This window comes from Trichomonas vaginalis, chromosome I (genome assembly GCF_026262505.1).
Source record: "Trichomonas vaginalis G3 chromosome I, whole genome shotgun sequence".
Taxonomy (NCBI): Eukaryota; Parabasalia; order Trichomonadida; family Trichomonadidae; genus Trichomonas; species Trichomonas vaginalis.
The window spans coordinates 515,316-542,247 of record NC_067203.1 but is presented as its reverse complement, the minus strand read 5'-3'; the positions used below and the strand labels follow the sequence as shown (position 1 = coordinate 542,247).

The following is a 26,932-nucleotide window of genomic DNA, read 5'->3' as shown; positions in this document are numbered from 1 at the left end:
TTTATTTTTATAAAAATGCCCCCATATAGAATGGATAGAAAGTCTGCTAGAATAAAAGCAGAGTTAGAAAGATATGGTTGGAGAGTTTCAAAGAAGTTTAAATATAGGAAGGGAAGACCCATAAAAGTCTATGACAAACTGTCGGGTCTTCGCTATGAAATGGACCTAGAAACAGCACGCGCAAATTATCCAAACAGATTAGAGAGGTTAGAAGAAGAGCGTCTTATGGACATGCCTTTCGATGTTAATGAACCTCAAGTTGAAGGACACGACGGCTTTGCCAGGTTCTACTGGAAACATGACGAACAATTGCATCCTTTGAGAAGGAAAAAAGGAAAAGGTGAAGACGCACATGCTCCCATGGAAAGAACAAGATATGCATATGAGAAGTATCGCGAAGTTAGAAGTAAAATTACTTCTGGTCGAACCTTTACAGTAAACTTTGACGAAGGAAAGAACAAAGAAGGCTTCATGGGAGTACTTGCTGCCATACAAGACGGAAATAAGAAAGGATACAATCTCAGATTAACCGTAACAGATTTAGATGGTCATATTTACTATGCACATGCAATGTCACAACAGCGCACAACTTCTTGACGCTTTCAAGACTACAAAGAGAGAACAAATGTTTGACTCCGACTCAGACATTTTGAATGCAATTGAAGGAATTGCAAGCGTGAAGTTCGAATGGTACCAATCTAACCCTCAAGCAGTCAGACAACATGCTGGATACTTCCCGTTCAGAAATAAGTCTGACATTGACTTAACAAGGTATGGAATTTACAATTCAATTAAAACAATTGTCAATGAACCTTGTATTCTTACATGTCTCAGGAACTCTGGTCTTGTTACAGATGAGAAGATGAAGTATCTTGAGTCATGTGTGAAAACAAGGTACATTCTCAGAAGTCAATTGTCAAAAGTTGCACCGTTGGCAAATGTCAATATCCGAGTCAACATACCGACTGAGAAAGGTTCTTCACATGACGACTATGTTGTTGACTTCAAATTGCCATGGTTGAAGATTGTACTTGTCCACAACCACTTCATGTTGAACGAAAGTCTTACAAACCCATTGTTCGGAAAAGGCCAAGTGCAACATTGTCAGAAGCTGTTAACATTCTTCGAGAAAGGTTTGTTGGAACCAATTCCAGATGACAAGCTGACAGAAACTTTTGACCAAAAGACGAAACAAACTTTTCATTGTTGGTAAGACCAAAAGTTGTTCCAGACAAAGTTCTAGCACAAAAGAAGTACACAGTTCCAAAAGGAGTTGGATTGTTCGGATACCAACCTGAACCAGAAGAACTTCCAATGAGGTTGCAAGAACTTCAAGATGCTATAAACAAACTTCCATTGAGGCATCCAATCGACGTCAAATTGTATTGGAGAGCATCAGAGTTAGGTCAGAAGGTTTTATATGAAACAGGTTGCTTCGACGATGTTTATGAGATAACAGGAGAAGTTTCTCAAAAGATAAGAGACTCACTTGAATTTCCACAAACTGGACCCATTGGATGCGACAAGTTCGACTCATATGAAAAAATATACTATGTCGACCTTAACGCTGCGTACATGAGGTTTGTCCAATATATTCCGACTGGAATTCCAAACGAAGATGGTGAGTTCCCGGGAAGGAACTATACAGTTGGAAAGGTCATACAACAACTATATGATATTAGGAAAGCTTCAAACCCCAAACTTGCAATGACCACTCAAATTGCTTATGAATTCGACATGGGGATATTCCATTAAGAAACCTCACAAGATGAAGAGTAAACACTATTGAGAAGGTCGACAACTTTGTTGAAAGGTTTTCTCCTTTTGTTTTGAAATACGAGTTCACCGAAGGTCAAAATGGCTTAGTAACCACAGTAAAACCTATTGTCGAACATTGGTCTTTACCCTCAGTTCGCAAAGGCAGTCCTTGACAACTACAACAAATTCTTCTCCGATGTCAAATCGAAAATTGTGGTATACTATGAGAACATTGACGCACTCATGACGAACGAAGAAGGATACAACAAACTCATTGAAATGGGATGGTCGGTGAAAAGATGGGTCAATTCAAATTGGACAAAATTTTCACCGAAGTTCATGTCCTCTCCAAGCGTAAGTACTGGGGCATACTTGAAGACGGCACAGAAATAAAACATTGCATGAAATAAAAAATTTTTATTCGAATTTGAATTTAAATGTGGGGAATTCTTGGGAACGTGAAAGGCTTATTTACTTGAGGAACAGGTAAAGGTGGTGGCAACCAGTCCATTTTATATTCCTTCCTAGCTAATTTCCGTTTAATTTCATGGTCGCCCTCGGAGTCTTTGAATCGGACAGGTCGAGTTACACCATTCTTGGTCTCAAACTCATATATAACCTGTTTGTCTGTATTTTCGTCGACTATGGCACGAGACACGAACATTGACCAAACGGACAAAAAGTGTCATTTCGGATGGTCCCGCAGCCAATCGCATTCGAGCACTTCGAAGAAGCCTTACGTTCCAAGGGAGAGGGTGTCTGGTGCAAGGCAGAGGTCATGAGACTCTACGAGCAGTACATCCTCAATGCCTGGGAGGACAAATCGTCCTTGGAATGGCAATTCTACCAACTCCTCTGGGACGACCTCCTACGCAACTGGGATGACGAAAGAGTCCAATTCAAAGGTCAGGAACTACTTATCCAAATTATCCGTAATTTAAGCTACTTATCTAAATAAACACCTAAATTTACTCGGGGTTTCCCCCTAAAATAAAATTTTTTTACTCTTAGAACCACTCGAGGTTCTCCTTACGGTTGTTGAGCTTGTCACCGTCAATGTGTCTGACCTTCGTCTTCTTGTTTGGATTTGGAACCCATTGCATACCGACAAGCCTTCCCATGGAAATTGTACCGTAATTCCGAAGGGTAAGGCTCAAGTGTCCCAAGTTGTTGAGGACTGGGGTAAGAACCTTGCCGGTCTCCTTGTTGCGGATTTTGTATGGGTAGGGTTGGGAAATTTCGTAACCGTCATCCGCAACAAGGGTTGCCCAAACTTCCTTTTCTTCGTGTTTCTCTTCTTCTTCCTCTTCTCTTCTTCTTCTCTTCTTCTTCCTCGAAAATTCCTTCTTCAATTTGGTACTCACGAAGTACGGTGTTGCATGTTCTGTCCTTTCCGAGTACCTTCCAGATGGCGTCTATCTCTTCGAAGAAACGGTAGATGAGTCTGGCAAGGTCTCGGTTTCTCTCTCGTAATTGCGCAAGGTTTCCGCGAAATCGTTCAGGCATTTCTCATTGGAAGCTTGGTTCATGAGGAACTCACCTTTGAGATTGGTCATCTCTGTCATAAGACTACTTTGGATAGTCTTAATGGTGTTTGTCAGATGAGCGTTCAATTGGACAATTTGAAGTTGAACTGGGCGCTTGTCTGGCAACCTTGAAAGGACATCTGCCATTGAGTTTGGCTTCGGTGCTTGTTCGGACATCGAAAAAATGAAGTGGTTTGAGAATGACGGTTTTACTTCAAAAAGCTTGTTATGACGGTTAAGTCATACAACAAGTTTAAAATAATATCTTGTTCTTCTTCTGAACGTTTGTTGTCTCTTCCGATAAAAGTTTCGAACATGAGAACCAAAAAACGTTTTTTGAGATTGCGGAAGAGTTCAGGCAAACGTTCATATTCTGGATATGTTGGGAGCAGTTCGAAACATCTGAGCTGACTTTCGGACAAAATTGGGACAATGTCAACAAATTCATCTTTGGTCGGACTGCTTGAAGGTAAGTCCCTTACATGTAAGTAGCTCTGGTAAAGTCTTCTCATTTCTGCTAACTTTTGGAGTATAGCTTCGTAGTTTAGAAGTTTTAATTTTAATTGTCTTATTCCACTCTTGACATCTAAACGGTAACTATCCATGAGGTCAAGAGTAGCTTTGGTAGCTTTAAGTGGAGCTATCTGTTCCTTGACTTCTGCAATTTTGGTTGCAATTGTGATTTGAGCTCCTTCAAGTTCGCCGTCTATGTCGTTCTCAACACCTTCAACCATAGCTTGAAACTCTTCATCGGTCCATTGAGTTTGGTGTGGGACGAATTTAACTTGCTTCATTCAAAAAAAGAAAAAAATGTTTTTACTCAAAGCGTGCCATGTATATGGCTATAAGAAACTTACCAGAAGGCTTCTTCTTCATATGCGTAAAAACATAAAAAAAGTGAAGTTAAAATGAGATGTTTAAAGAACTGGCTGAATGTCGCCTTCACAGGTTATGTAGAACGGCTGACCCGAGAAGTGAAGGAGAGACTGAATTGCCAATTTCATATGGGGTAGGGGGTTCTCCTTGTTTGGTATTTTTATCCAAGGACGTTTGTTTAGGAACTTAACAAGAGCTTCTCTTTTGGCGTCCTTTATGTCAACGTAGGCTGTCCCGACTGGTATTTGAATTGGAATTCCAGTCGAAGTCTCGAGCTGAAGTGTAGACCTTCCAGAAATAGAGATGAACTTGACCTTGGGCTTCATGACCTTGCGCAAGTAGTCTTTTATGCAGTCGTTAATTTCAATTAGGTAAATTGCCTCGTCAAATCCTTCTGGCATTCCGAGTCCTTCCATCCGACAGGAAAATATTTTCCCGACAAAGGGAAAAATTTTTCCAGTTGTCCGTCCGTAAACCATTCAAATTTTCGAAAATTGAGAACTTTTTGGTCGAACTTCAGAAAAAGTTTTTCCTTCCGACAGGACACAAAGTTTTTCCTTCCGACGGTTAAGCCACAAACGAATGTCCGACGTCCCACCAACCGAGTCCATTCCCAAACCAGAAGAACCTAAAGCACCAGCCCCTGCACCTCAGTTCCAGCAAGTACCTCAGTTCCAGCAAGTACCTCCGTATTACTACCAATTTCCACCTCAAGGTTACTACCCACCACAAGGCTTCCCGAACTACCCTCCTCAACCTATGCCTTACTTCCCCAACCCTTGGATGTTCCAGCAAGCTCCACCCCAGCAATTCCAATCTCAATCCCAATCGAAGAGAGACCAAGACTTCGAAGAAGGTCTGAACCGCTTACGCAAAGAGTATGCTACAGCTCCAATGGAAGACGACAGGCTTTCAGTCTCTTCCCTCAAATCGACCGATTCGACTCGTACCACAGATTCGGTCAAAGACAGAGACGACTACCTCAAGCAGTCTGAGAGACTCTTCATCTTACAGCCATTTACAGTTGGAGCTCTCAAGAACATGCGCAATTACGAAGGTCAGACACCAGCTGGAGACCGCAAAACAGACATACTCGCAAGAGCCGTCCAGCTCGTCAAGACAAAGACTGAGATAGTCGACTTCATTCTTGCAGCTTGCCCATACAAGTAAAAAAATAAACAATTACGAGTTAAACTTTTTATTCTTTCTTTTCTGAGTTGTTTAGAGCTGGTTTCTCTTGTAGGAACCTTTCGTACTCTTCCACGGTCATGTAATTGCGAATTTGGTACGCAATTCCAGGTTCGTTGTTTTTGAACCTTACGTATGTAACGCTTCCATCCTCCTCAGGGAAGTAAGCTGCTAACATCTGACCAAGTTTTCTCGGTGACTCGGAGCTCATTAAAAATGTCACTTTTTAAACGTTAAGTTTTTAGTCTTATTTTACCCTTTGTTTGTCAATGTAGTATTGGAGCGCAATTTCTCCAAATTCTCTGTGTCGGAGTTCTTCAGCATTTTCCAAGGTGTACCTGGAGAACTCAAAGAAGTTGTCAAGAACATACTGCCATGCTGCTCTTCTGAGTTCGTCGGTATTTTGGAAGTGTTGCACCTTCGAGTCTTCTGACATGAAAAAAATGACCAAATTTCATTATATAACTGTTATTTTTGACGAAGTGAACTTTTACTCTTCGTAAAAAATCCCTGAAATCGTGAAAAATTGCGAGTAGGTAAAAAACCCCAGTCGCCAAAACTCATGAAAATCGTGAAAAAATGCGAGTACGTAAAAAACCGTAGTCGCCAAAACTCTATGAAAATCGTAAAAAAACTCTATGAAATCATATCTTTTATACAAGATAGAAAAAATAAAATTAACGCTAGTTTTTTTAAAATATTTTTTTTATTTTGTATGTAAGAACAGGAAATGACAAACATTGAGTTTGAAACAGTCAAAAAGATAGACAATGACACCAAAGTGGTTAGAATTGGTGATTTAAACGTAAGATACTCAAAGAAATACAACAAATATTCTTTGTCAGACATTCTAACACCATCTGGAAAGAAAACATGGCATTGGGTTGGAATTGCTTCAACTCAGAAAATTTTGACAAGAAATCCTGAGCTTATGATATCGGTAAGATTCTGTGGAACTACAGCATATCTCATCGACAAAAGTCTTATACCAATAGTTTTGTTATGGATTGACCCAGTTGTTGGATATAATTTCATAACATATGGTTCATTCGATACGGAACGTTGCAGCGAAGGCTTACTTTACATCGTTCAGAAACCGAAGGACTTCAATACAAAGAGATATAAGATAGGAAGAACATATAATATAACTCAAAGATATGACAGTATAGTCAATAGAGTTAAGGTTGTGTTTGTGAATGATATGAGAGCTGCTGAAACAGAACTACTTGAAAAGTTTGAGAAAATGTATGGTGCTCCCATAAAAGGTAAAGAAACGTTTGAAGTAGATGAGATAGATAAAGCTATAAAATTATTTGACGAAGTTGCTGAAAAATACATGTAAAGCGTTTATTTTTGGTCTTTTGTGAAAGTCAGATGGCTCAGGTAGCTCTATAAGGTAAATTGTCTTGTCAAATCCTTCTGGCATTCCGAGTCCTTCCTTCCGACAGGAAAAGTTTTTCCTTCCAACAGGAAAAAAATTTCCTTCCAACAGGAAAAGTTTTTCCTTCCAACAGGAAAAAATTTTCCTTCCAACAGGAAAAAATTTTCCTTCCGACAGGAAAAATTTTTCTTTCCGACAGGAAAAATTTTTCCAGTTGTCCGTCCGTAAACCATTCAAATTTTCGAAAATTGAGAACTTTTTGGCCGACCTTCAGGAAAAATTTTTCTTTCCGACAGGAAAAATTTTTCTTTCCGACAGGAAAAATTTTTCTTTCCGACAGGAAAAGTTTTTCTTTCCGACAGGAAAAGTTTTTCTTTCCGACAGGAAAAGTCCTTCCTTCCGACAGGACACAAACGAATGTCCGACGTACCACCAACCGAGTCCATTCCAAAGCCAGAAGAACCGACAGCCCCAGCACCACAACAGACTAAGACTCAAACACTTACATTTTTACGCTTGACTTTTTACAATTTGAACTTTGTTTGCGTAGATATGAATTCTGAAAGAAGTATGAGGGTCTTGTATGACTTTGTACTTCTCCCATAGTTCATGTCTGTCAAACTTACCTGCCATGGACTCTTTCATAAGTTCCATGAAATCGTCTTCGGACAATCCGGGGAAAAGTACAATGTCAGTAAGTATTCTCTTTACATCCTTACTTAAACTCTTGCTGTCTGTACACAAATGACAACTGAGATGTTAAAGTGTCTGAGCTTCTTAAGAATTCGACACATGTCTTGTTCTCTGTTCTTTAACAAAGGATGAGAAGCAAAGTCATCTAAGATAAGAAGACATCTGTGAGGGTAAGTCTTCCAATCGTAAGATTGCAATTTCTTCGAAAGGTACTATCTCTTTCTGTTTGTTTCTGAAGTGTTTCTTCTTTAATATTCTCTGCATTTCCTCATTTGGGTCTTTAAACTTAGAATTGACATACTCATTTATAGCATTGTACTTCAAAACTCTTCTTTGGTACTTCTTTATCCAATCTAACAACTCAGAGTCTTTTATACATACTAACTTAGACTTTTTTATAATATCTTTGAACGAATTGACGGTTTGGTCAAATTGACCAGAAGTACTACAAATGACTACTAACTCATAGAATGGGTTCTTCTCATCTAGTTCTTGTTGTTGTGCAGCCATTTTAAGATAAGTGAAAGTCTTACCCGACCCAGGTGGTGCAATTAGACCTGTTATACCATTCTGAGCAAATAAAACTTGTCATGTATGGGTTTTATCTGAGCATTTTCCAACTTCCTCTTGTTCTTATTTAAAACATTCTCAAATTTCTTGTCAATGTCAGCAAACTTTTTTTCTAACATATTTTTAGAAAAATTAAAATTTTTATCTTTTAGAAATGTCTAGCGATTTCGCTATCTATATTCGAGACAAGCTTTTCGACAGCAAAACATCTGTCGACCATAAAATCTTACATAGTGTAAACAAGAAAGGTGAATTTGTTCTAAAGTTCTGTTTCTGGGAATATGACAAGAACCATAAAACCTTAAGCAGAGAAGTCTTAAAATTTGTCAATGACAGACTTGTTGACAGAGATGACGCTCTTGGAGAGATGAAGTCCAACAAAACTTCTTAGAATGCAAAGAAGACACATGCGCTGTTCTTGAAAATGAAATAGAAAACAGAATAGAAGAGCTATTAAATGACAAAGCACTTTTACAAAAATATGGTTCTGAGAAGTTTGACATAACTCCACCAGAGAAGAAGAAGAGAGAAAAGAAAGAAAAGAAAGTAGAAGAAGAGAAGAAAGAACCAGAGCCAGAGAAAAGAAATTTGACATGTAAAAATAAAATTTTATTTTTAGAACATTTCTGGGTCAATGTCAATGTTCTCTTCCTCTTTAGGAGCAAACACTGGCTTAGACTCTAAAATCTTTTTACCCAATTTACCTTGAACTTCAACTATCTTAGACTCATAATATTCATAGTCGTCTGCTTTCTTTGGTTCATAAGGTATAACAAGTTTGTATGCTTTGCCTTCTTTAAGGTTTGAGAACCTTCTGTCAAAACTTTCTTTGACTGTTAACAAACCTTCTATGTCTAAGTCTTCAAATTTCGCACCATTTTTAGTCACAATAGCAAACTTAACTGGTTCGATGTTCCAAACTTTGTCAAATGTAGACTTTTCAAAATGGTAGAAGTAAACATTCAAATATGTGAATGGGTCTAGTTCTTCTTTAAGTCCTGACATGTACTTGTTGACTGAGATGAATTTTGTCATCTTTTCTATCGGATAAAAAAATATTTTTTTTAAAATTTACTCAGAAAAATTTTTCTTTGTATATACACCATTCTGTACGTCTAAAAGACTTTTGACATTTGCCAAGAATGTTCGTTTAGACGCTGTCATATAACCATACTCTTGACAATACTGTTTATACGAATCGTACAATGACCTTTCATCTAAACACTCAAAGTCAGTTTCATCTATGAACAGTTCATATACACTCTTGTTTGCTTCTAACAATGTTTGTCTCTCTTCGGTATGTGGAATTTGTCTTGGATTGAACTTTGAAATATCTAATGTCATGAAATATGAGAACAAGTGGTTGTAAAAGTCAGATGTCAAAGTTTCTGCTAAGTCGTCAAAATATTCTGTATCTTGCATATGAGAATCTGACGTTCTGACAACTACATATCTTCTGTCAGAACTTTCTAACTTCATCGGAACGGCGTTGTTTGAAACCATGATGAAATTTGCAACATTTTCACAAACTCTTTGGTCTCTATATTTCTTTCAACAACTCCAACTTTGTCTGTTATAAGACTCTTCAAAGCATCTGAGTTTAAAACTTTTGTTGTATCTATACTTTGAAGTTCGTTACATACTATAAGTTTCATATTCTCTATTGAAGAGTTAAATTTACCGCAGATGTTTTCTAAGTTTGTCATATTCGGGTTCGAATAGCCCTCTAACAGTTTGCATAAATATCTGTAAAGAAAGTGTTCTTACCAGTTCCTTGTTTTCCAATTACAATGAGAGCAGTTTCATTTTTAGCACTTGGATGTTGTAAGATGTTTGCAAACCAACATAAGATATACTCATAGACTCTTTCGTTTCCATTGCATATAATTTCTTTGACATGGTCTAACCAAGCTTCTATAACATTTTCTTTCCATTCTACTTGTTCGTATTTATATCCAGTGAAGATAGAATAGAAGTTTGGAGAAGGTGTATAGAACTTTATACCACGAACTGAAAAATCTTCAACTTTTGACAATAAGATATCCCAAGCATCTAACATCTTCATACCAACTTGTACGACTTTTATTTTCTTAAGTTTCTGTTTACATTCTTGTTCTGAAACTATTGTCGCTTTAGGTTTGTTAAAGACAACATCCCATTCTTTCATGACATAACATTCTGGGGCAGAGTCGACATAAATGACTAAACGTTTCAAATTCTCGACTGCTTTGTTATAGTCTCGAAATGGACACATATTTCTGAAGCTTGGAAGTCATAAAAATCTGAAACGTCTATTCTGTACATTTTTTATATAAAAATAAAAAAAAATATTTTTTTTATTCTTGAGCTATTTGTTTGACTTGCATTTGTTCCATTTGTTGCATTTGTTATTGTTGTTCTTGAGCTATTTGTTGTTGAAGTTGTTCTTGTAGTACAATACTTTCACCAGTTGCATCTTCCAATTCGAAACTTTCTGCCGTCATTGACAAATACATAGGACATAAAAGTTTTACAGGAACAAAGTTTGCGTCAACTAAGGTTAAGTTTATGTTTGCTAAAGTGTTTGAGTTTACTAAAGCTGAAAACTCTGCATTCGAATGAACAATAGGCAAACCAGCAGAGAAAGTGTTGTTTATACGCATGAGTATCTTTTGGTCATAGTAGTTTCTGTCACATTCGAATAGCACTTTGAACCTAAGTTTGAAACAATATATAAAATAGGTGTACTTAAAGTCAATGGAACAGACATTCCTTGTATGACACCTTTTCCTGTTATAGGAAATGTTGGTAGTAAAAACCAGATATAAGTTTTGTATTATAGCTCATATCGTTTATAGTAAACTCAGTCGGACATCCAAACATAATGAAACCTGCTCTAGTTGCAGCACATGTTACATCCGTCCTTAAAGTATTAAATAAGTCAACAAAACCTGTTGGTGGTATATCTGAGTAAGTATCTTCAAAGGAGTATTTTTTACCATTCACAACAACAAAGTCTTCTGGTGTCAAAAGAGCAAAACAGGCTTTAGTCGTCATCGTGTTTAAGGTCAGTTTACAATATCGTCCTTGAGGACTTTGTAAGTTTGTTGTTATAGAATTATATGACTCAGGGTTTTTAGTCGTAATAGTATAAACCACTATGTCTTCTGCCATTTACTTAGCAAAAATTTTAATGAAATGTTGTGGTCGTCAAATATTTTTATGACGTCTGGGAAACTATATTTTAAGTTCAACGTTTCACCTCCTTTCATAACGTATATCTTGTCAATGACATTATATGAAACACCACAGCAAGCAATGTCGGGTTCTATTTCTTTGATGTTTATATCGTCTGCCTCTGTCAAAAGTTTCAATAGTTCTTTCAAAACTTTCATGAGGTGCGATGACATATGAGTTCACTTTTACAGGGTTGTGCTCGACCAAGTTTAACATTATACCTAAAGCTTGACAAATCTTCTCCTGAGTTTTAAGTTTGTCTTTAAGTTGTTGGTAGTCGTTTCGAATATCTGCAACAGAACTTAAGTCTCTGCTAACTTCAGGGTATGTTGGTTGTTCTTTTACAGGAACTATTGTTATACCATCTTCGTCTTCGTATGGTTTCCCACTTCAACATCTCTGTCTTTGACATTGACAACAACACTTTGACTGTTTGTTTGAGTTGGTGAATTTAACTTCACATCTGCCACCGCCATTAAACCTTTTGAAACACTTACGCTTCTATTTTTCGGAAATGACATTTTACTTAGAATAAAAAGATGGACGTATTTGAGTATCTCTTCGAATTGAAGCAAAACAAAGTTTACACACACAAACAATACAAGTTCATTGACAGAATAGTTCTTTATACAAACAATGGAAAATGTTATAGAATAGCAGTCTTTGCTGAACCAAAATATTTTCATAAAGCAAAGAAAGTTGGTATAACTGAAATGGTGAAAGTTCTTGAAGCAGACAAAAATATAACAACAAAACTGACCGATATTTCTAAAGGAAGTTTATAATACAATATTATCAAAACTGGCGTACTGTCAATATTTGACGGAGAGAAGTCAGTTCAAGAACAACTTACTGACCTGCTGCCAAAATCTGCTCGATGGAAGCTGTCGTTATGCCAATCTGAGGAGCCCCAGCAGGTTTCATCGAACGAATCTTCAAAAGAGCATCTTCCGTGAAAAGTGCTATTGGTTTTGTAAACTTCTTTGCTTTCAATTCATCTGGACCGTCTCTGTCACCAGTATATTGTATTTGAACTGTACCAACAGTTGAAATACCACCCATAAAGTCTTCTGAGTCAGCAAATGGAATGCCAAGCCAAAAGTTTGAACGGTCTCCATTTGTATATTGAGTTTTTTGACCTCCTGTATGAGTCCATACTTTCACATATGGCATAATAGAACTTTGCATTTCAGGGTTAATGGTTGTTGTGAAGTTGTTGTTAAAGTTCATAGCATCTAATGTCAAGTTGTATGACCTCATATCCTCAACTGTAGAATATTCTTCTCTTGGATAATATTTGCCATCTATGTTTATATGATATTTAATACCGGGGTTGTAGAAACAAGAATAGTCATTTATAGTTCGTCTGAACAGTACAAACATAGTATCTGCATGTTTCATTGCAGTTGTTAAAGCAATATCTGTTCTTGCACCTGGGTCAGCACTTTGGTTTCCAACTTCACCTGCAAAGTCTTTGACAGATATTTGGTGTATAGGGAACATAAGTGGAACTGCAATATATTTGGCAGCTAAAGCATTTGAAATATCTGGGTCCAACATATAGACTGCAAGTCTGCTTTCTATTCTCTTGCATTCAAATTTTCGCATGTGAACTTAACTGGGTCCCAAGCAGTTCCAGCAGCATTGAAGTAGTAGTTTACTTCAGTGTTGAGGTTTGAGAAACCAAAGTCTAAGTCAACTTTGTCTTTGCAAAATCGGCGAATGACGTTTGATTTGCTCCCTTTACGTCTGTAAGAGTGAATGGGTCTTGTGTTGGTGCAATGACTAAGTTATTTTTGCTTGGAGTAAGTTCGATAGAAATTTTTCCTGCCCAGTTTGGCAAGTATCTTAAAAACCTGAAGATGAGGAAAGATGACAAAGGAACTCTAAGTTTCAATTTTACTTTGGTTACTGCTGCTGCAGTTTGTCCAGAAAGGTTAACATAAACTCCTGGAACGTTAGGGTCAAGTCTTCTTATTTTCTCAATAGTTGCATACTGGTCTGTTTGTTCTCTAGCTTGTGGTTGTACTGAGTTTCTCAAAGCGAACCATTCATAGTTTGCCCATGTTACTGTTTGAACTAAGTCAGAGTTAGAATATATCTTATATCCCATGAAAACTTCTGGAGCATATTGGTATCCGACATAGAAAATTCCATTGCAACCTTTCTTGTCAGACAACTTGGCAGAAGGTTTTATTTCAATGTCTTGTTCCACGTATAAGAAAGAGTTGTCAATAGAAATTATATGAAACCTGTCGCAAGCAATATCTACTGTTGTTGAAGAACCTTCTCCAAACTCACCTACGTTTCCATAAGAAACAGCAGTTGTATATTCGTAAGTTCCAGGAACTATTTCTGACCTTCTAATGGCATTGTCGCATTCGTTATACCATTCGGAAACATTTCCATTCATGGCATCCAAAACTGTTGGCGTTATATTCTGAGCGGCGTACATTTCATATGGGTAAAAATATAGAATAGTTGGATTTATATGTCATAATAGAACCCACGTGGACCAAGCTTTACTTTCTTCCTGACTGAGTTTTTAACTCTTCTTTTTCCTTCATTGCCACTACTTTCACTAGATGAAGTTACTTCTTCACTACTTTCACTTTGTTCTACTCTTCTTCTTTGGTGTCGCTTTGGTAACTTGCCCTCTGCTTCAAGTTGTTGCATCTTTGCCTCATGTTCACCTAGTATGTTGTAAATTTCCCATGTCCTTTTTGCCTTTGGGCTCTGGTCGCCCATCTCAGGTAACCAATATCCTAGAAAGAGTTTGTCATAGTTTGTATTTGAGTCTTCGCGTATTGTTTGCATGACTCTTTTCTGAGTTTCCGGTTCAAGCTCTTCAAACAGAGCTTGTCCATATGGAATATGCTCGTTTCCAAATATATGTTTTTGTAGCCATTCTGGTTTTCTTTCCATGTTACCAACAATATCTTTTGTGAATGGGAAAGCTTTTACCCAATCTTTCAGTCTTGCGTCGTTTATTTCTGTAGTTGGTTTTATTTTGTCAAGGAACATGTTTTTCAATACTAACATTTCATTTGGTACTGTCCATTTGAGTTTTCTTAAATATTCATCCCTTCTCAGTTCATCGTCTGCAAAGTAAGTTTTTATGACATTTTGTAAACTTTCATTTGCAAGGTCATGTACAATAGGTTCTCTTCCTTCTCTCTCCCTAACTCTCTTTCTAAACTCTTCACCAAATATACCATCTCTATGGTTCTGTGTAGTTCTTTGAGATAAATGTTCTAGAACGTCAGGTGTTATATTTCCATCAGCCATGTTCATTTCATACTGGTCCAAAATATCTGCATGTTTCATATCTTTCAATGGCATTAAAGCCGCGCTTAAAATACCAGCTATATCTCGTTCACCATTCACTTCCATTGCGTCTACAACTTCTTGGAATTGAGGTTGTAAGTTTATGAACCACCTATCCGGGTTAGCTTTATGACCCCATCTCATTGTAGTTCCATCGTCTGCAGAAACAAAAGTAGGTTTGTTTCCATCTTGGTTAGGTTCTGAATGAACTTTAAACAATGTTTCATTTCTATATGTTTTCTTGAAATTTAACCTTTTATTTTCACCGAGTTCATCCGAAGATTGAACGTTAAATGCTCGTAAGTAAAAAGGGTTGTTGTATTTGTGTACATTTTCTTTCAGTGCTTCCATTCTATGCTGAATATTTTCATCTGGTGTTGGAGTCTTTTGTATGTCGGCAAACATTTTTCGATATTCTTCTACTATGTCAGCCGAATTTTTTTTAGACTCTTGGAAATATTCCATATTCTCCGCATACTCTTGTTGAGGGTCAAGATTTTTCGGCTGTTCCAAATCTTCATCTAGTTCTGTGAAGTTAGTTTCCAAAGGAGTGACTTGTTCGTTTCCTTCAGGCTCTTCTAGCTGTTGTTGCTGAACTATTTCTTCCATGTCTGGTTGTATCTGAACTAGTTCTTCCTGTGGAGTTTCTTGTACCTCATCTGCTGGCATTTCATATATTCCGAGACCGTTTTTAAAAAGTTCCCTTTCTAAGTCATCCGGACTCATAAACCTTTCTTCTTTCGTTCCGTCTCTATTTTTTACGCGTTTCATGAAGAGAGTTAAATTGTCATTTAGCTCTGACATCAAATATCTCGGAGTAAATTCGTTCATGTCATTTGGATGATATGCTATTAAATCATATCCCTTAGCGAGCTTGTATTTTCCAGGTTTGAGATTATATCCCCTTTGGTGCAGAGCCATAAAGCTAAATAGGTTCGGGTCAGTATTTCCATCCTTGAACTTTCTAATAGCTTCTTTATATCTGTCACTAAAGTCAATAGTATCTGGGTAACCATAGTCTTCTTTAAGCATTTTTAAGAATTCTTGGTTTCCTTGTTCTCTACTTCTTTTATGTCCTTGCTCTGGTTGTGGAGGTGGTTGTTGTGCAGGGTTTTGAACTGTTGGTTGTTGTGCAGGGTTTTGAACTGTTGGTTGTTGTGTTGGTTTTGGTGCATGCCTGTGTCTGTGTCCATGTGACGATGTAAATGTTTTAGGTAGTCCTGGTGCAGGTGCTTCTCTTGGAGGGTTTGGTGGTATATAAGTTCCACCAGCTGGTATATAAGTTCCACCAGCTGGTATATAAGTTCCACCAGCTGGCACATATGTTCCATCTGCAGCGTAATGTCCTACCTGACTTTTCGTTCTTAAGAAAGCATTTACTAGGTCTGTTTTGGTCTGTTGTAACTCTTTTTCTTGACTTTTCACAACAGTTGCTCTAACGGCGTCATAGGCATTTTGAACTGCCTGTCTCGTTGCTGCATCTGTTATTTTCGTCATATTTTGTGCTACTTCTTTTAACTCTTTGTCGAAACCTTCAGACTTCAGTTTCTTTCCAGATGAGAAGTCGTTCACTTGTTTCACCTTACTATGAAGAGCTTCGAAGGCGTTCTTAAAGTCAGCATTTGTTAAAGCTTCATTTGAACTGTCTTCATCCGCTTGTATTTTTGTCCTTATTGACCCTATGAGTTGGGCTGCTTTAGCGTTGGCTTGGGCATCTAACCAGTCATTGTTAGCTTTTATATATTCTGCGCTTTTCATTGCCTTTTGCATGGCTGCGTCGTTATTTTTACTTTCTTGTGCTAAGTTTTCATACTGTACGGTTTGGTTTTGCAACTGTAAAAGTTTTTCTGCCTTTACAGTTGCTTCAACTTCTTTTTTATACTCATCGCTATCCATATATGTCTTCAGGGCTTTTTGTTTTATCTCTTCATCTTTCAGTACTTTATATCGAGTAGTATGGTTTTTCAAATTTATGACATCTTGTTCCATTTTTGCTACTTCTGCTGCTTTTTCTGACACTTTTTTCGCATATTCCTCTGTACTTAGTTCTTTCAGTTGTTCTTCTTTCTTCTTTTTCTCTACGTTTAACTCATTGAGTTTCTTTGTGTGTCTGTCATATTCTAGTTTCTTTTCGTTTTCACTTATTTGCTTCTGTATGTCTATGTTTGACTTTTTGACATCTGCTATTTGATTTTTGAGTGAACTCAAATTCATTTGACTTTGAGGGTTATAGGCTGTTCCGTCTGCAGCTCCACCATAGCCTGCCATTTTCGCTAAAAGTGCCGCTCTTAAACCTCCACTCTGTGCACCAATGACTCGGTTTAAAAGCATAGGATTGCTTGACATTTGTTGCAACATAGTGGGGTCATTCAGCATTTGTTGTTGCAACTGTTGTTGTGGTGTCAGTTTTACTATTGGATGTTTCAATGCTCTCTTCCTCTTACGTATATTCTTACGTAGCTTACGTGGCATTTTAAGTGAAGTTAAAAAGCGGTTTTTGACAGATGTTTATATGACACTTTTTGGTCAGCACAAAAAACTACTCGGTCAAAGTGTTGTCAGTTTTGTAAAATAACCGTCCTATCTCATTCTATAAGGGGGAAAGTCTTCTCAAAGTATACTTCCTTGGAACGCCCGTAACTTTTCCTGTAGCGACGATAGACCCTTACTTGTCCGGACAAAGTTATACTATTTTGAGTGCTCTACAAAAAAGTCAACGGAGACGACTCTCAAAACCGTTGTGTAAAAAGTTTTACCGTTGGACAAAAAAGTATGTATAGAAAACAAAAAACGTTTATAGTTCATTCAATATTTGAGATGGAACGGTTTGCCAACGGAGACTTTTCAATAAAATAAAAAAATAGAGGGGGTTACCGTTGACGAAAACGGTTTATTTTAAACTTTTCTATGAGTAGTCCGAAAAAAACAGTTCATTTTTGTCTAATGGAAGGAACAACAAGTGTCGCAAACAATTCGTCAACTACCTCTGCAGTTAAAGTTCCTACAACTTATGTCTCACCATTCTCAAAACCCTTACGACCTCCTATAATACCAAAGCAAGTTCCTCATACAATTCAAGACAATTTGTCCAACAATTTGAGTTCTTCTTCTCAAAACACAACAGATACAGTTGTCCAAACAGCACCAGAACAAGTTTCACATAGTTCTACAATTCAAGACAAATTGTCCAACAATTTGAGTTCTTCTTCTCAAAACACAACAGATACAGTTGTCCAAACAGCACCAGAACAAGTTTCACATAGTTCTACAATTCAAGACAAATTGTCCAACAATTTGAGTTCTTCTTCTTCTCAAAACACAACAGAAACATCTGAAACAGATTTACAACCAGCACCAGAACAAGTTTCACATAGTTCTACAATTCAAGACAAATTGTCCAACAATTTGAGTTCTTCTTCTTCTCAAAACACAACAGAAACATCTGAAACAGATTTACAACCAGCACCAGAACAAGTTTCACATAGTTCTACAAGTATGTTAACAAGAGCACAATTTCAAGATTTAATTTCTCTTGAACAATATTCGAGTAACGAAACACAAACCGACGACTGTAACCTCTCGCTACCCGAATCCATTCAAAGAAAATACGCCATGAAAAGACTGAAATTGTTGTATAAACTTCTTAACAATTGGGGGGTCGAAGACAACTCAGATTATAGTGAAATGTTTAACAAAGTCATAGAATCTGTTAAACCAATTGAAAACGACATAAAAAATCCCGGTGTTCTTGTAGACCTTTTCGCCTCAAAATTACCAGTTACAACCAATCTAATAGCAGCACAAGCTATAGAGCAATTTATTTTATGTTTTCCCAAGCAATATAGACAACACCTCAGGGAAACAAGAATAGGAAAATTTCAATTGGTGTATCCTACAACATACAACTATTACGAAGAAGCAAATGAATATGGAGAACTCTCATTCCATTTCACACTTTCAGTTCCTGGGAGAAGAAAAAGCAATCTATCATGTACAATCTCTTGCAGGATGTGAAGGAAAACCTCACATCATAACTACTGTTGCAATTGACAAACCTGCAAGAGTCGAAGACGATGTTTTGTTCGCGTCCATTGCTGGTTTTGGCATGGGAGAACCAATTCCAATTTCCCATTTCACAGAATACTCAGCACAACATTTTCAAAATGTAGAATTCGTGTTCTACGACCATCAAAAGTTCCTGCTAACAAAACCAAAGAAACAATTTGTCTCAATATTTGTTGCTGGTCATGTGGCTGACAAAGAGCCATCAGATACTGACTATGAAGAAGAAGAGGAGGAAGAAGAAAACGATAGCGATGTCGTTCTTATCGAATAAAAACTTCATTTATACTCAACATCTTCGGGGCTAGAGGGCGCAACGCGCCTGGAAGCCCCACTGCCTTTTTTTTTTTTTTCCACAATACCATTAATAGGAAAATAAAATCTTTGATATCAATCCTTTATTGGAATTGCAAAAAAGCAATTGTAAATGTTTTCACTCGCATTATCATATAGACTTCAATGATCATTCAAGAGACTTTCAGTTTATAAATTAGATTATTGAGTGATAACTCGATATTTTGGATTCAATTCAGCATTTCTAATGGAAAGGATGTATTGGTGAAGCATTTCATTGATTTTGTTACATATTTGATGAATGAATACAATATTAAGATTAATTTAGATTAATGCATATGATATATCAATCCGGAATCATTTTTTGTATATTTCGATCAAACTAAGGATATCAACAATTGCTTTCGTTATCAAATGATGCTAATATCAATGAAAAGGATAAATCTGGAAAAACTGCTCTTCAAATTGAAGCAATATTGGATAAGAAAGAAATAACCGAGTTTCTTATTTTACATGATGCAAATATCAATGAAAAGGATAAATCTGGGAAAACCGCTCTTCATGAGGCAGCAAAAATAAATAGTATAGAAATTGCCAAGCGTCTTATTTTACACGGTGTAAATATCAATGAAAAAGATAAAGTAGGGAATACAGCTCCGAAGAGCGCCAATTTCGCCGGAAATTTTTTAAGAATTGCCAAGTCTGCATCCGTAAACAGAACAAACAACAAGAATATGCTTAATAATTATATTAAAAAAGATATATTAAAGGTTTTTATATTATTTCTCAGTGATGAACTCATATTATCTCTACTAACACTCGACGCTGGTGGATCACAACTAAAGATGCTATTTATTAAATTTATATTCGCTGAGGATGGAGTCATCTTGATTTTTGACATACCGATAGAAAATTGAATCGATATCGACAGTAATTTGAGAACACCCCAAACTAGTTTTATTTACTCACATCATAAATTAATTATTTAATAAATATTCAGAATTAAATATTTACATTGAATTTTGGCGCCATTTTTTGTGTGATGAGCAAGGATGGAACGAATCCATCTGGATCTGGGCCAAGTGTAGCATCAACAAGCAATGGTAATTCTACATGTGAATATTCAGATGACGCAACAATAGAAATTGATGATAACGAACAAATTTATGTAGAATCTCCAGCACATTTTGTCCAAAAAGGAATGGAATCAATTGGTGAACTGGAGATTAAAAAAGCACCGAATACCATAATGTCGGCTGATGATTTCAAGAAATTTCAACCTGATTTAACTTTTCATAATCGACAAATCGTAGTTGAATGGATGTATAGAGTTGCAAAGAAAATATCATTACCATCCGAAGTTTTATACAGTTCAATATCATTATTAGATAAAGTATTGACATCGTATACAGTGCCAAAAGATGACGTTCAATTAACAGCAATTACATGCTTGTGGATACAAAACAAGATGGATGAACGACATCGCCATCATAAATTGGCATTGTATGCCGCTGTGTGCCAAAATGCTTTTCAACCGATTGATTTTGAAAAGAAAGAGATAGAAATTGTTAGCTTTTTTGGAGGACAGGTCGAATTTCAAACAGCTTTCAACATAATTAAAATACTCCTCGACGAAATAAACTTCACTCATAAGCTACGCTTCGTTCAATTTTATTATGATGTTTCATTACTATCATTCAGATTCAACGAACTACCAGTCACAGCTACTGCTGTCATAGCAATAAATTGCGCACTTCAAAATGATTGTCCATTAAAAACATTATGTCAGAAATGCAAATTAATAGAGGAAGATGTTATTAACGAATCTATATTTTTAAATAAAGTTTCGCAAACTGTTGTTAGTGGAAAAGAATGCGGAATATATGTTGAGTATTGCTCAAAGGATGATAAAGTAATGGAAAATCTCTTAGATGGAGTGAAGTACTTTGAGAAGTATCAAAAATCCGAATCAAATTCATGAAATCAATTTCAATTTTTTCTTTCTTTGTTTGTAAATAAATATTTGTATTCTAAAACTCTATTTCTTTCCCTTTTTAGTGAGTTGGTTTAATATAGATAGATTTTTCAGCTTTTTTCCGTTGAGTCATTCTAAAAAAAATTATAAGAAATTTGATTGTTTAAAAAGTGACAAATATTGAATGGAGCAAGTTGAGCTGGCAACTCCACAGGAATTATTTAAAAAGTATGTTCAGTCATACATAACTAAGCAGTGCGATTTCATAGTACTTCGCAACAAATTTTCTAAGGCGTCAGCTCTTGACGGATTGACTCCAAATCAAATTCATTTTGATGACAAACAGAAAGCTATTGTAATTGCTCCAGATAATAAAAACGAAGCACAGGTACTCAAAGTAGCGACTTTCGAATCACTTAAGATGGACAGCGCAAAAGATGAAGGCGGGCAGATCAAATATATTAATATAACGATTAAGGGAGATAAGCCTCTTATCTTACAAGGTCAGAAAGATTCAATGGAGCTTTGGTACGATGGAATTAGGTCTCATAAAAATCTCGAACCGGAAACAGAGACATCAAAGCAAAAAATAGAGATTTTCGCAAAGGCAAAAAAGTATGCAGAGAAGCCATTCCCTGATTCAATGCCAAATATCCCAGCTCCACCGGCAAATTTGAATTTCTCAACCAAACTCGATATCGAATAATTGTTTTAAGCGAATTAATTTTATTCTGTAAAATTTACTGTTTAATCGTTAATAATTTATCATATTAATTACATTACAATCTTCTTTTTGATTTCATTTTTATATCTTTGATTATGGCATCTATTTTAAGGTTTTGGAACATAACAACTTGCTATGAAATGATGCATTTCGGAAAAATACTAACTATACAACAAATTTTCACCTGGATATTTTGAAAATTTCTCTTCTATATCAAAATAAAAGCCCATAAAGGTAAGTTTCTCATCGATACAAAAATTTAACAAAAATCAAACTATTAAATTATCATTATCTGCTCAAATTAATTGGATCTGACATACTTTTGATTTTTACGCATTATGATAAACCAACACTACACATTATTCGAAAGCCCACTAAGAATTAAGGGAAACAAGATAAATTTCAAATAAAGATACTTAATTTTAATATACCAAATTAATAAAGAAAGTTTATACTGCTTTTAAGTAAGGTGATCAACCTGCTGTTGAATTTGTTCAATTTGATCATAGAACTTAGAGAGTTCTTCGTGATTAAATTGAATTGTAATTGGCTTCTTTCCAGTAACATTCAAATCAAGAAGCATTATTGGCTGTTTTGTCGGAGCCTTTCCGTTTTCAGCGGCCTTAAGATTAAGACGCCATGAAGTGCTGTTAAGTACGTCATCTGTCAAAGTTCTGCTCTTTAAGGCATTAATTAGATCTTCTCCTTCAGCATCCCAAACTGCAGAGAAACATTCGGCAATTTCATCTGGAACACCGCATTGTGAAGCGTACATTTGTGTTTTTTCGGAGTTGAATGAATAGCAGGCTGCTTGCTGTAAAACATATTGACATGCAGAAAAGAATGATTCGAGTTCTGTTGGTGTTAATTTGAATTGCTCAAGAAGAATTTGAACTTCATCCTCAGAAAATGGAATATTATCACGTTCTTTTAATGCAATTGCAAGGCGTCTAAGAAGCTGAGCAAATGGCCTTTGCGGTATTTTCTCAACAATCTTGAGAGCCTCAGAAAGTTCACTATTTTCACTCATTGACAGAAACCGCTTTCGTAAACTGGCTTTATATTTCACTGTAGTCAAAAAAAAAAAAAAAAAAAAAGGAACTGGGGCTTCCAGGGGCTGCGCCCCTTCTAGCCCCTAAGAAACTAGAGGAGGAATGAGACAAAGACCAGATGAAAAAAATAAAAATATTATAATAAAATTAAATTTTTAGTCTTAAATTGTTTTTTTATTCGGTATATTCTGAATCTTGAATGTCTTGGAAATTTTCTTCTTCTTCGCTCTCTGAGGTGAGGATTTCTTCGACTTCTTCTTCTTCGCCATTGGGATCAACAAATCCTGCAATGAAAACTTTGTATATACCTTCTTGAGGAGTCTCTATGATGAAAGTCGTATTGTTGAGGAAATGGAACTCGACATCTTGAACAAATTGGCAACTGCTGTGTGTGAATTTTGCAATTGTGAGAGGCTTTCCTTTATAGCCCTTGGGAAAGCTTGAGATAGTTACTGTTCCTCCATATGGAACTCTGGCAGGAATATCTAAAGCAACAGTTGTTATAACGTGGAAATTGTCTACGAATTGAGGCATAGGTTCAATGCAGTATAGTCGTTTTGACTGGTTGTCTTTTGTGTAGAAATATAAATAGAATGACCTTTCACCATGTTCATTCAATTCTTCCAAATAATTGTATGAATTTGGATATAAACGGACAAATTCAGCAACTTTAACTTCTTGTAAATGCTTCTGCAAGTTCTTTGGAAACAAGTGAATGAACTGGTCAATAGCTTGCAACGCTATGAGATTGGCAGTAACGGGTAAATATGAAGCAAACATGTCAACAAGTACGCCAGGGTCTTTGATTTCGTTTTCAAGAGGCTGAATGGCATCCATGACAGCTTGAAACATCTCGTTATAATCTCGATTGTCTTCTGAACCCCACTGTTCATTTAACTTATCTAACAATTCTAACCTTTGCTTTGCGTATTTTCTACGAACTTTCTCTGAAAGAGGAGTGTCGCTATCTTGTGTGTCTTGAATTTGAGACTTAAATTGTTTGCAAAAGGCGAGATATCGTGTTTGCGACCTAGTGGTCATTGCAGAATGTGTTTCTGTATGTTCGATTGGATGTGTTTCTGTATTTTCGGGTGGTTGTGTTTCTGTATGTTCGATTGGAGTCTGATTGGTATGAACTTCTTCTGAAAATGCTTCTGTTCCGATAGTTGTTGTTGCTTGACCTGTTGGCTGAGCTGTATCTGTTGTGTTTTGAGAAGAAAACTCAAATTGTTGGACAATTTGTTTGCAATTGTATGAGGAAGTTGCTTTGGTATTATAGGAGGTCGTAAGGGTTTTGAGAATGGTGAGACATAAGTTGTAGGAACTTTAACTGCAGAGGTAGTCGACGAATTGTTTGCAATTGTATGAGGAAGTTGCTTTGGTATTATAGGAGGTCGTAAGGGTTTTGAGAATGGTGAGACATAAGTTGTAGGAACTTTAACTGCAGAGGTAGTCGACGAATTGTTTGCGACACTTTTTCTTCCTTCCATTAGACAAAAATAAACTGTTTTTTTCGGACTACTCATAGAAAAGTTTAAAATAAACCGTTTTCGTCAACGGTAACCCCCTCTATTTTTTTATTTTATTGAAAAGTCTCCGTTGGCAAACCGTTCCATCTCAAATATTGAATGAACTATAAACGTTTTTTGTTTTCTATACATACTTTTTTGTCCAACGGTAAAACTTTTTACACAACGGTTTTGAGAGTCGTCTCCGTTGACTTTTTTGTAGAGCACTCAAAATAGTATAACTTTGTCCGGACAAGTAAGGGTCTATCGTCGCTACAGGAAAAGTTACGGGCGTTCCAAGGAAGTATACTTTGAGAAGACTTTCCCCTTATAGAATGAGATAGGACGGTTATTTTACAAAACTGACAACACTTTGACCGAGTAGTTTTTTGTGCTGACCAAAAAGTGTCATATAAACATCTGTCAAAAACCGCTTTTTAACTTCACTTAAAATGCCACGTAAGCTACGTAAGAATATACGTAAGAGGAAGAGAGCATTGAAACATCCAATAGTAAAACTGACACCACAACAACAGTTGCAACAACAAATGCTGAATGACCCCACTATGTTGCAACAAATGTCAAGCAACCCTATGCTTTTAAACCGAGTTATTGGTGCACAGAGTGGAGGTTTAAGAGCGGCACTTTTAGCGAAAATGGCAGGCTATGGTGGAGCTGCAGACGGAACAGCTATATAACCCTCAAAGTCAAATGAATTTGAGTTCACTCAAAAATCAAATAACAGATGTCAAAAAGTCAAACATAGACATACAGAAGCAAATAAGTGAAAACGAAAAGAAACTAGAATATGACAGACACACAAAGAAACTCAATGAGTTAAACGTAGAGAAAAAGAAGAAAGAAGAACAACTGAAAGAACTAAGTACAGAGGAATATGCGAAAAAAGTGTCAGAAAAAGCAGCAGAAGTAGCAAAAATGGAACAAGATGTCATAAATTTGAAAAACCATACTACTCAATATAAAGTACTGAAAGATGAAGAATAAAACAAAAAGCCCTGAAGACATATATGGATAGCGATGAGTATAAAAAAGAAGTTGAAGCAAATGTAAAGGCAGAAAAACTTTTACAGTTGCAAAACCAAACCGTACAGTATGAAAACTTAGCACAAGAAAGTAAAAATAACGACGCAGCCATGCAAAAGGCAATGAAAAGCGCAGAATATATAAAAGCTAACAATGACTGGTTAGATGCCCAAGCCAACGCTAAAGCAGCCCAACTTATAGGGTCAATAAGGACAAAAATACAAGCGGATGAAGACAGTTCAAATGAAGCTTTAACAATGCTGACTTTAAGAACGCCTTCGAAGCTCTTCATAGTAAGGTGAAACAAGTGAACGACTTCTCATCTGGAAAGAAACTGAAGTCTGAAGGTTTCGACAAAGAGTTAAAAAGTAGCACAAAATATGACGAAAATAACAGATGCAGCAACGAGACAGGCAGTTCAAAGTGCCTATGACGCCGTTAGAGCAACTGTTGTGAAAAGTCAAGAAAAAGAGTTACAACAGACCAAAACAGACCTAGTAAATGCTTTCTTAAGAACGAAAAGTCAGGTAGGACATTACGCTGCAGATGGAACATATGTGCCAGCTGGTGGAACTTATATACCACCAAACCCTCCAAGAGAAGCACCTGCACCAGGACTACCTAGAACATTTACATCGTCACATGGACACAGACACAGGCATGCACCAAAACCAACACAACAACCAACACAACAACCACTCCACAACCAGCACAACAACCAACACAACAACCAGCACAGCAACCAACAGTTCAAAACCCTGCACAACAACAACCACAAACAGAGCAAGGACATAAAAGAAGTAGAGAACAAGGAAACCAAGAATTCTTAAAAATGCTTAAAGAAGAGTATGGTTCCCAGATACTATTGACTTTAGTGACAGATATAAAGAAGCTATTAGAAAGTTCAAGGATGGAAATACTGACCCGAACCTATTTAGCTTTATGGCTCAGCACCAAAGGATATAATTCAAACCTGGAAAATACAAGCTCGCTAAGGGATATGATTTAATAGCATATCATCCAAATGACATGAATGAATTTACTCCGAGATATTTGATGTCAGAGCTAAATGACAATTCAACTTTCGTCATGAAACGCGTAAAAAATAGAGACGGAACGAAAGAACAAAAGCTTATGAATGCGGATGACGTAGATAGGGAAATTGTTGAAAACGGTCTCGGAATATATGAAATGCCAGCAGATGAGGTACAAGAAACTCCACAGGAAGAAGTTCAGATACAACCAGACATGGAAGAAATAGTTCAGCAACAACAGCTAGAAGAGCCTGAAGGAAACGAACAAGTCACTCCTTTGGAAACTAACTTCACAGAACTAGATGAAGATTTGGAACAGCCGAAAAATCTTGACCCTCAACAAGAGTATGCGGAGAATATGGAATATTTCCAAGAGTCTAAAAAAAATTCGGCTGACATAGTAGAAGAATATCGAAAAATGTTTGCCGACATACAAAAGACTCCAACACCAGATGAAAATATTCAGCATAGAATGGAAGTACTGAAAAAAATGTACACAAATACAACAACCCTTTTTACTTACGAGCATTTAACGTTCAATCTTCGGATGAACTCGGTGAAGATAAAAGGTTAAATTTCAAGAAAACATATAGAAATGAAACATTGTTTAAAGTTCATTCAGAACCTAACCAATGGAAACAAACCTACTTTTGTTTCTGCAGACGATGGAACTACAATGAGATGGGGTCATAAAGCTAATCCGG

General features: G+C 36.6%; 22 protein-coding genes and 3 pseudogenes across 25 annotated transcripts, besides 3 other annotated features; 10 read left to right on the top strand and 15 right to left on the bottom strand.

Annotated features, from left to right (window-relative positions):
• Nucleotides 1-14,736: part of a mobile genetic element that runs on past the window's edge.
• TVAGG3_0902620 (uncharacterized protein) lies at nucleotides 31-527 on the top strand (the record flags this gene model as incomplete). Its single annotated transcript, XM_051251393.1, has 1 exon — nucleotides 31-527. A coding segment is annotated over one exon (497 nt), but the record flags the coding sequence as incomplete, so codon positions are not given.
• Nucleotides 709-1,656, top strand: TVAGG3_0902610 (annotated as a pseudogene). Its single transcript has one exon. A coding segment is annotated over exon 1 (948 nt).
• Nucleotides 2,192-2,422, bottom strand: TVAGG3_0902600 (uncharacterized protein; the record flags this gene model as incomplete). The annotated part of the gene is made up of 1 exon (XM_051251392.1): nucleotides 2,192-2,422. One exon carries the CDS (start codon nucleotides 2,420-2,422, stop codon nucleotides 2,192-2,194), a length of 231 nt encoding a protein of 76 aa, XP_051076966.1.
• Nucleotides 2,453-2,716, top strand: TVAGG3_0902590 (uncharacterized protein; the record flags this gene model as incomplete). Its single annotated transcript, XM_051251391.1, has 1 exon — nucleotides 2,453-2,716. The coding sequence occupies one exon, from the start codon at nucleotides 2,453-2,455 to the stop codon at nucleotides 2,714-2,716; it is 264 nt and encodes an 87-aa protein (XP_051076965.1).
• On the bottom strand, nucleotides 3,494-4,078 carry TVAGG3_0902580 (uncharacterized protein; the record flags this gene model as incomplete). The annotated part of the gene is made up of 1 exon (XM_051251390.1): nucleotides 3,494-4,078. One exon carries the CDS (start codon nucleotides 4,076-4,078, stop codon nucleotides 3,494-3,496), a length of 585 nt encoding a protein of 194 aa, XP_051076964.1.
• Nucleotides 4,202-4,576, bottom strand: TVAGG3_0902570 (uncharacterized protein; the record flags this gene model as incomplete). Its single annotated transcript, XM_051251389.1, has 1 exon — nucleotides 4,202-4,576. One exon carries the CDS (start codon nucleotides 4,574-4,576, stop codon nucleotides 4,202-4,204), a length of 375 nt encoding a protein of 124 aa, XP_051076963.1.
• TVAGG3_0902560 (uncharacterized protein) lies at nucleotides 4,743-5,330 on the top strand (the record flags this gene model as incomplete). Its single annotated transcript, XM_051251388.1, has 1 exon — nucleotides 4,743-5,330. One exon carries the CDS (start codon nucleotides 4,743-4,745, stop codon nucleotides 5,328-5,330), a length of 588 nt encoding a protein of 195 aa, XP_051076962.1.
• TVAGG3_0902550 (uncharacterized protein) lies at nucleotides 5,359-5,559 on the bottom strand (the record flags this gene model as incomplete). Its single annotated transcript, XM_051251387.1, has 1 exon — nucleotides 5,359-5,559. The coding sequence occupies one exon, from the start codon at nucleotides 5,557-5,559 to the stop codon at nucleotides 5,359-5,361; it is 201 nt and encodes a 66-aa protein (XP_051076961.1).
• Nucleotides 5,851-6,009: a mobile genetic element.
• On the top strand, nucleotides 6,079-6,690 carry TVAGG3_0902530 (organellar and viral DNA polymerase type B; the record flags this gene model as incomplete). Its single annotated transcript, XM_051251386.1, has 1 exon — nucleotides 6,079-6,690. The coding sequence occupies one exon, from the start codon at nucleotides 6,079-6,081 to the stop codon at nucleotides 6,688-6,690; it is 612 nt and encodes a 203-aa protein (XP_051076960.1).
• Nucleotides 7,147-7,335, top strand: TVAGG3_0902520 (uncharacterized protein; the record flags this gene model as incomplete). Its single annotated transcript, XM_051251385.1, has 1 exon — nucleotides 7,147-7,335. One exon carries the CDS (start codon nucleotides 7,147-7,149, stop codon nucleotides 7,333-7,335), a length of 189 nt encoding a protein of 62 aa, XP_051076959.1.
• On the bottom strand, nucleotides 8,608-9,027 carry TVAGG3_0902510 (protein of unknown function, DUF4108 family; the record flags this gene model as incomplete). Its single annotated transcript, XM_051251384.1, has 1 exon — nucleotides 8,608-9,027. The coding sequence occupies one exon, from the start codon at nucleotides 9,025-9,027 to the stop codon at nucleotides 8,608-8,610; it is 420 nt and encodes a 139-aa protein (XP_051076958.1).
• Nucleotides 9,600-10,296, bottom strand: TVAGG3_0902500 (annotated as a pseudogene). Its single transcript has one exon. A coding segment is annotated over exon 1 (697 nt).
• On the bottom strand, nucleotides 12,213-12,768 carry TVAGG3_0902490 (protein of unknown function, DUF4106 family; the record flags this gene model as incomplete). The annotated part of the gene is made up of 1 exon (XM_051251383.1): nucleotides 12,213-12,768. A coding segment is annotated over one exon (556 nt), but the record flags the coding sequence as incomplete, so codon positions are not given.
• On the bottom strand, nucleotides 13,065-13,663 carry TVAGG3_0902480 (uncharacterized protein; the record flags this gene model as incomplete). The annotated part of the gene is made up of 1 exon (XM_051251382.1): nucleotides 13,065-13,663. A coding segment is annotated over one exon (599 nt), but the record flags the coding sequence as incomplete, so codon positions are not given.
• TVAGG3_0902470 (protein of unknown function, DUF4106 family) lies at nucleotides 13,696-14,025 on the bottom strand (the record flags this gene model as incomplete). Its single annotated transcript, XM_051251381.1, has 1 exon — nucleotides 13,696-14,025. One exon carries the CDS (start codon nucleotides 14,023-14,025, stop codon nucleotides 13,696-13,698), a length of 330 nt encoding a protein of 109 aa, XP_051076955.1.
• A 402-nt stretch (nucleotides 14,737-15,138) lies between the features above and the next one.
• TVAGG3_0902450 (protein of unknown function, DUF4106 family) lies at nucleotides 15,139-16,524 on the bottom strand (the record flags this gene model as incomplete). Its single annotated transcript, XM_051251380.1, has 1 exon — nucleotides 15,139-16,524. A coding segment is annotated over one exon (1,386 nt), but the record flags the coding sequence as incomplete, so codon positions are not given.
• Nucleotides 16,525-16,775: 251 nt separating this feature from the next.
• Nucleotides 16,776-17,007, bottom strand: TVAGG3_0902440 (protein of unknown function, DUF4106 family; the record flags this gene model as incomplete). The annotated part of the gene is made up of 1 exon (XM_051251379.1): nucleotides 16,776-17,007. A coding segment is annotated over one exon (232 nt), but the record flags the coding sequence as incomplete, so codon positions are not given.
• A 471-nt stretch (nucleotides 17,008-17,478) lies between these two features.
• TVAGG3_0902430 lies at nucleotides 17,479-18,871 on the top strand (annotated as a pseudogene). Its single transcript has one exon. A coding segment is annotated over exon 1 (1,393 nt).
• A 1,062-nt stretch (nucleotides 18,872-19,933) lies between these two features.
• TVAGG3_0902420 (cyclin family) lies at nucleotides 19,934-20,872 on the top strand (the record flags this gene model as incomplete). The annotated part of the gene is made up of 1 exon (XM_001303458.1): nucleotides 19,934-20,872. One exon carries the CDS (start codon nucleotides 19,934-19,936, stop codon nucleotides 20,870-20,872), a length of 939 nt encoding a protein of 312 aa, XP_001303459.1.
• A 178-nt stretch (nucleotides 20,873-21,050) lies between these two features.
• TVAGG3_0902410 (uncharacterized protein) lies at nucleotides 21,051-21,639 on the top strand (the record flags this gene model as incomplete). Its single annotated transcript, XM_001303457.2, has 1 exon — nucleotides 21,051-21,572. One exon carries the CDS (start codon nucleotides 21,051-21,053, stop codon nucleotides 21,570-21,572), a length of 522 nt encoding a protein of 173 aa, XP_001303458.1.
• A 384-nt stretch (nucleotides 21,640-22,023) lies between these two features.
• Nucleotides 22,024-22,653, bottom strand: TVAGG3_0902400 (COMM domain containing protein 10 domain-containing protein; the record flags this gene model as incomplete). The annotated part of the gene is made up of 1 exon (XM_001303456.1): nucleotides 22,051-22,620. One exon carries the CDS (start codon nucleotides 22,618-22,620, stop codon nucleotides 22,051-22,053), a length of 570 nt encoding a protein of 189 aa, XP_001303457.1.
• A 163-nt stretch (nucleotides 22,654-22,816) lies between these two features.
• On the bottom strand, nucleotides 22,817-23,176 carry TVAGG3_0902390 (uncharacterized protein; the record flags this gene model as incomplete). Its single annotated transcript, XM_051251378.1, has 1 exon — nucleotides 22,817-23,176. The coding sequence occupies one exon, from the start codon at nucleotides 23,174-23,176 to the stop codon at nucleotides 22,817-22,819; it is 360 nt and encodes a 119-aa protein (XP_051076952.1).
• An 80-nt stretch (nucleotides 23,177-23,256) lies between these two features.
• On the bottom strand, nucleotides 23,257-23,683 carry TVAGG3_0902380 (attachment subunit-related family; the record flags this gene model as incomplete). Its single annotated transcript, XM_051251377.1, has 1 exon — nucleotides 23,257-23,683. A coding segment is annotated over one exon (427 nt), but the record flags the coding sequence as incomplete, so codon positions are not given.
• Nucleotides 23,684-23,830: 147 nt separating this feature from the next.
• Nucleotides 23,831-24,132, bottom strand: TVAGG3_0902370 (attachment subunit-related family; the record flags this gene model as incomplete). Its single annotated transcript, XM_051251376.1, has 1 exon — nucleotides 23,831-24,132. A coding segment is annotated over one exon (302 nt), but the record flags the coding sequence as incomplete, so codon positions are not given.
• A 2,253-nt stretch (nucleotides 24,133-26,385) lies between these two features.
• TVAGG3_0902360 (protein of unknown function, DUF4106 family) lies at nucleotides 26,386-26,534 on the top strand (the record flags this gene model as incomplete). The annotated part of the gene is made up of 1 exon (XM_051251375.1): nucleotides 26,386-26,534. A coding segment is annotated over one exon (149 nt), but the record flags the coding sequence as incomplete, so codon positions are not given.
• A 315-nt stretch (nucleotides 26,535-26,849) lies between these two features.
• Nucleotides 26,850-26,932: part of a mobile genetic element that runs on past the window's edge.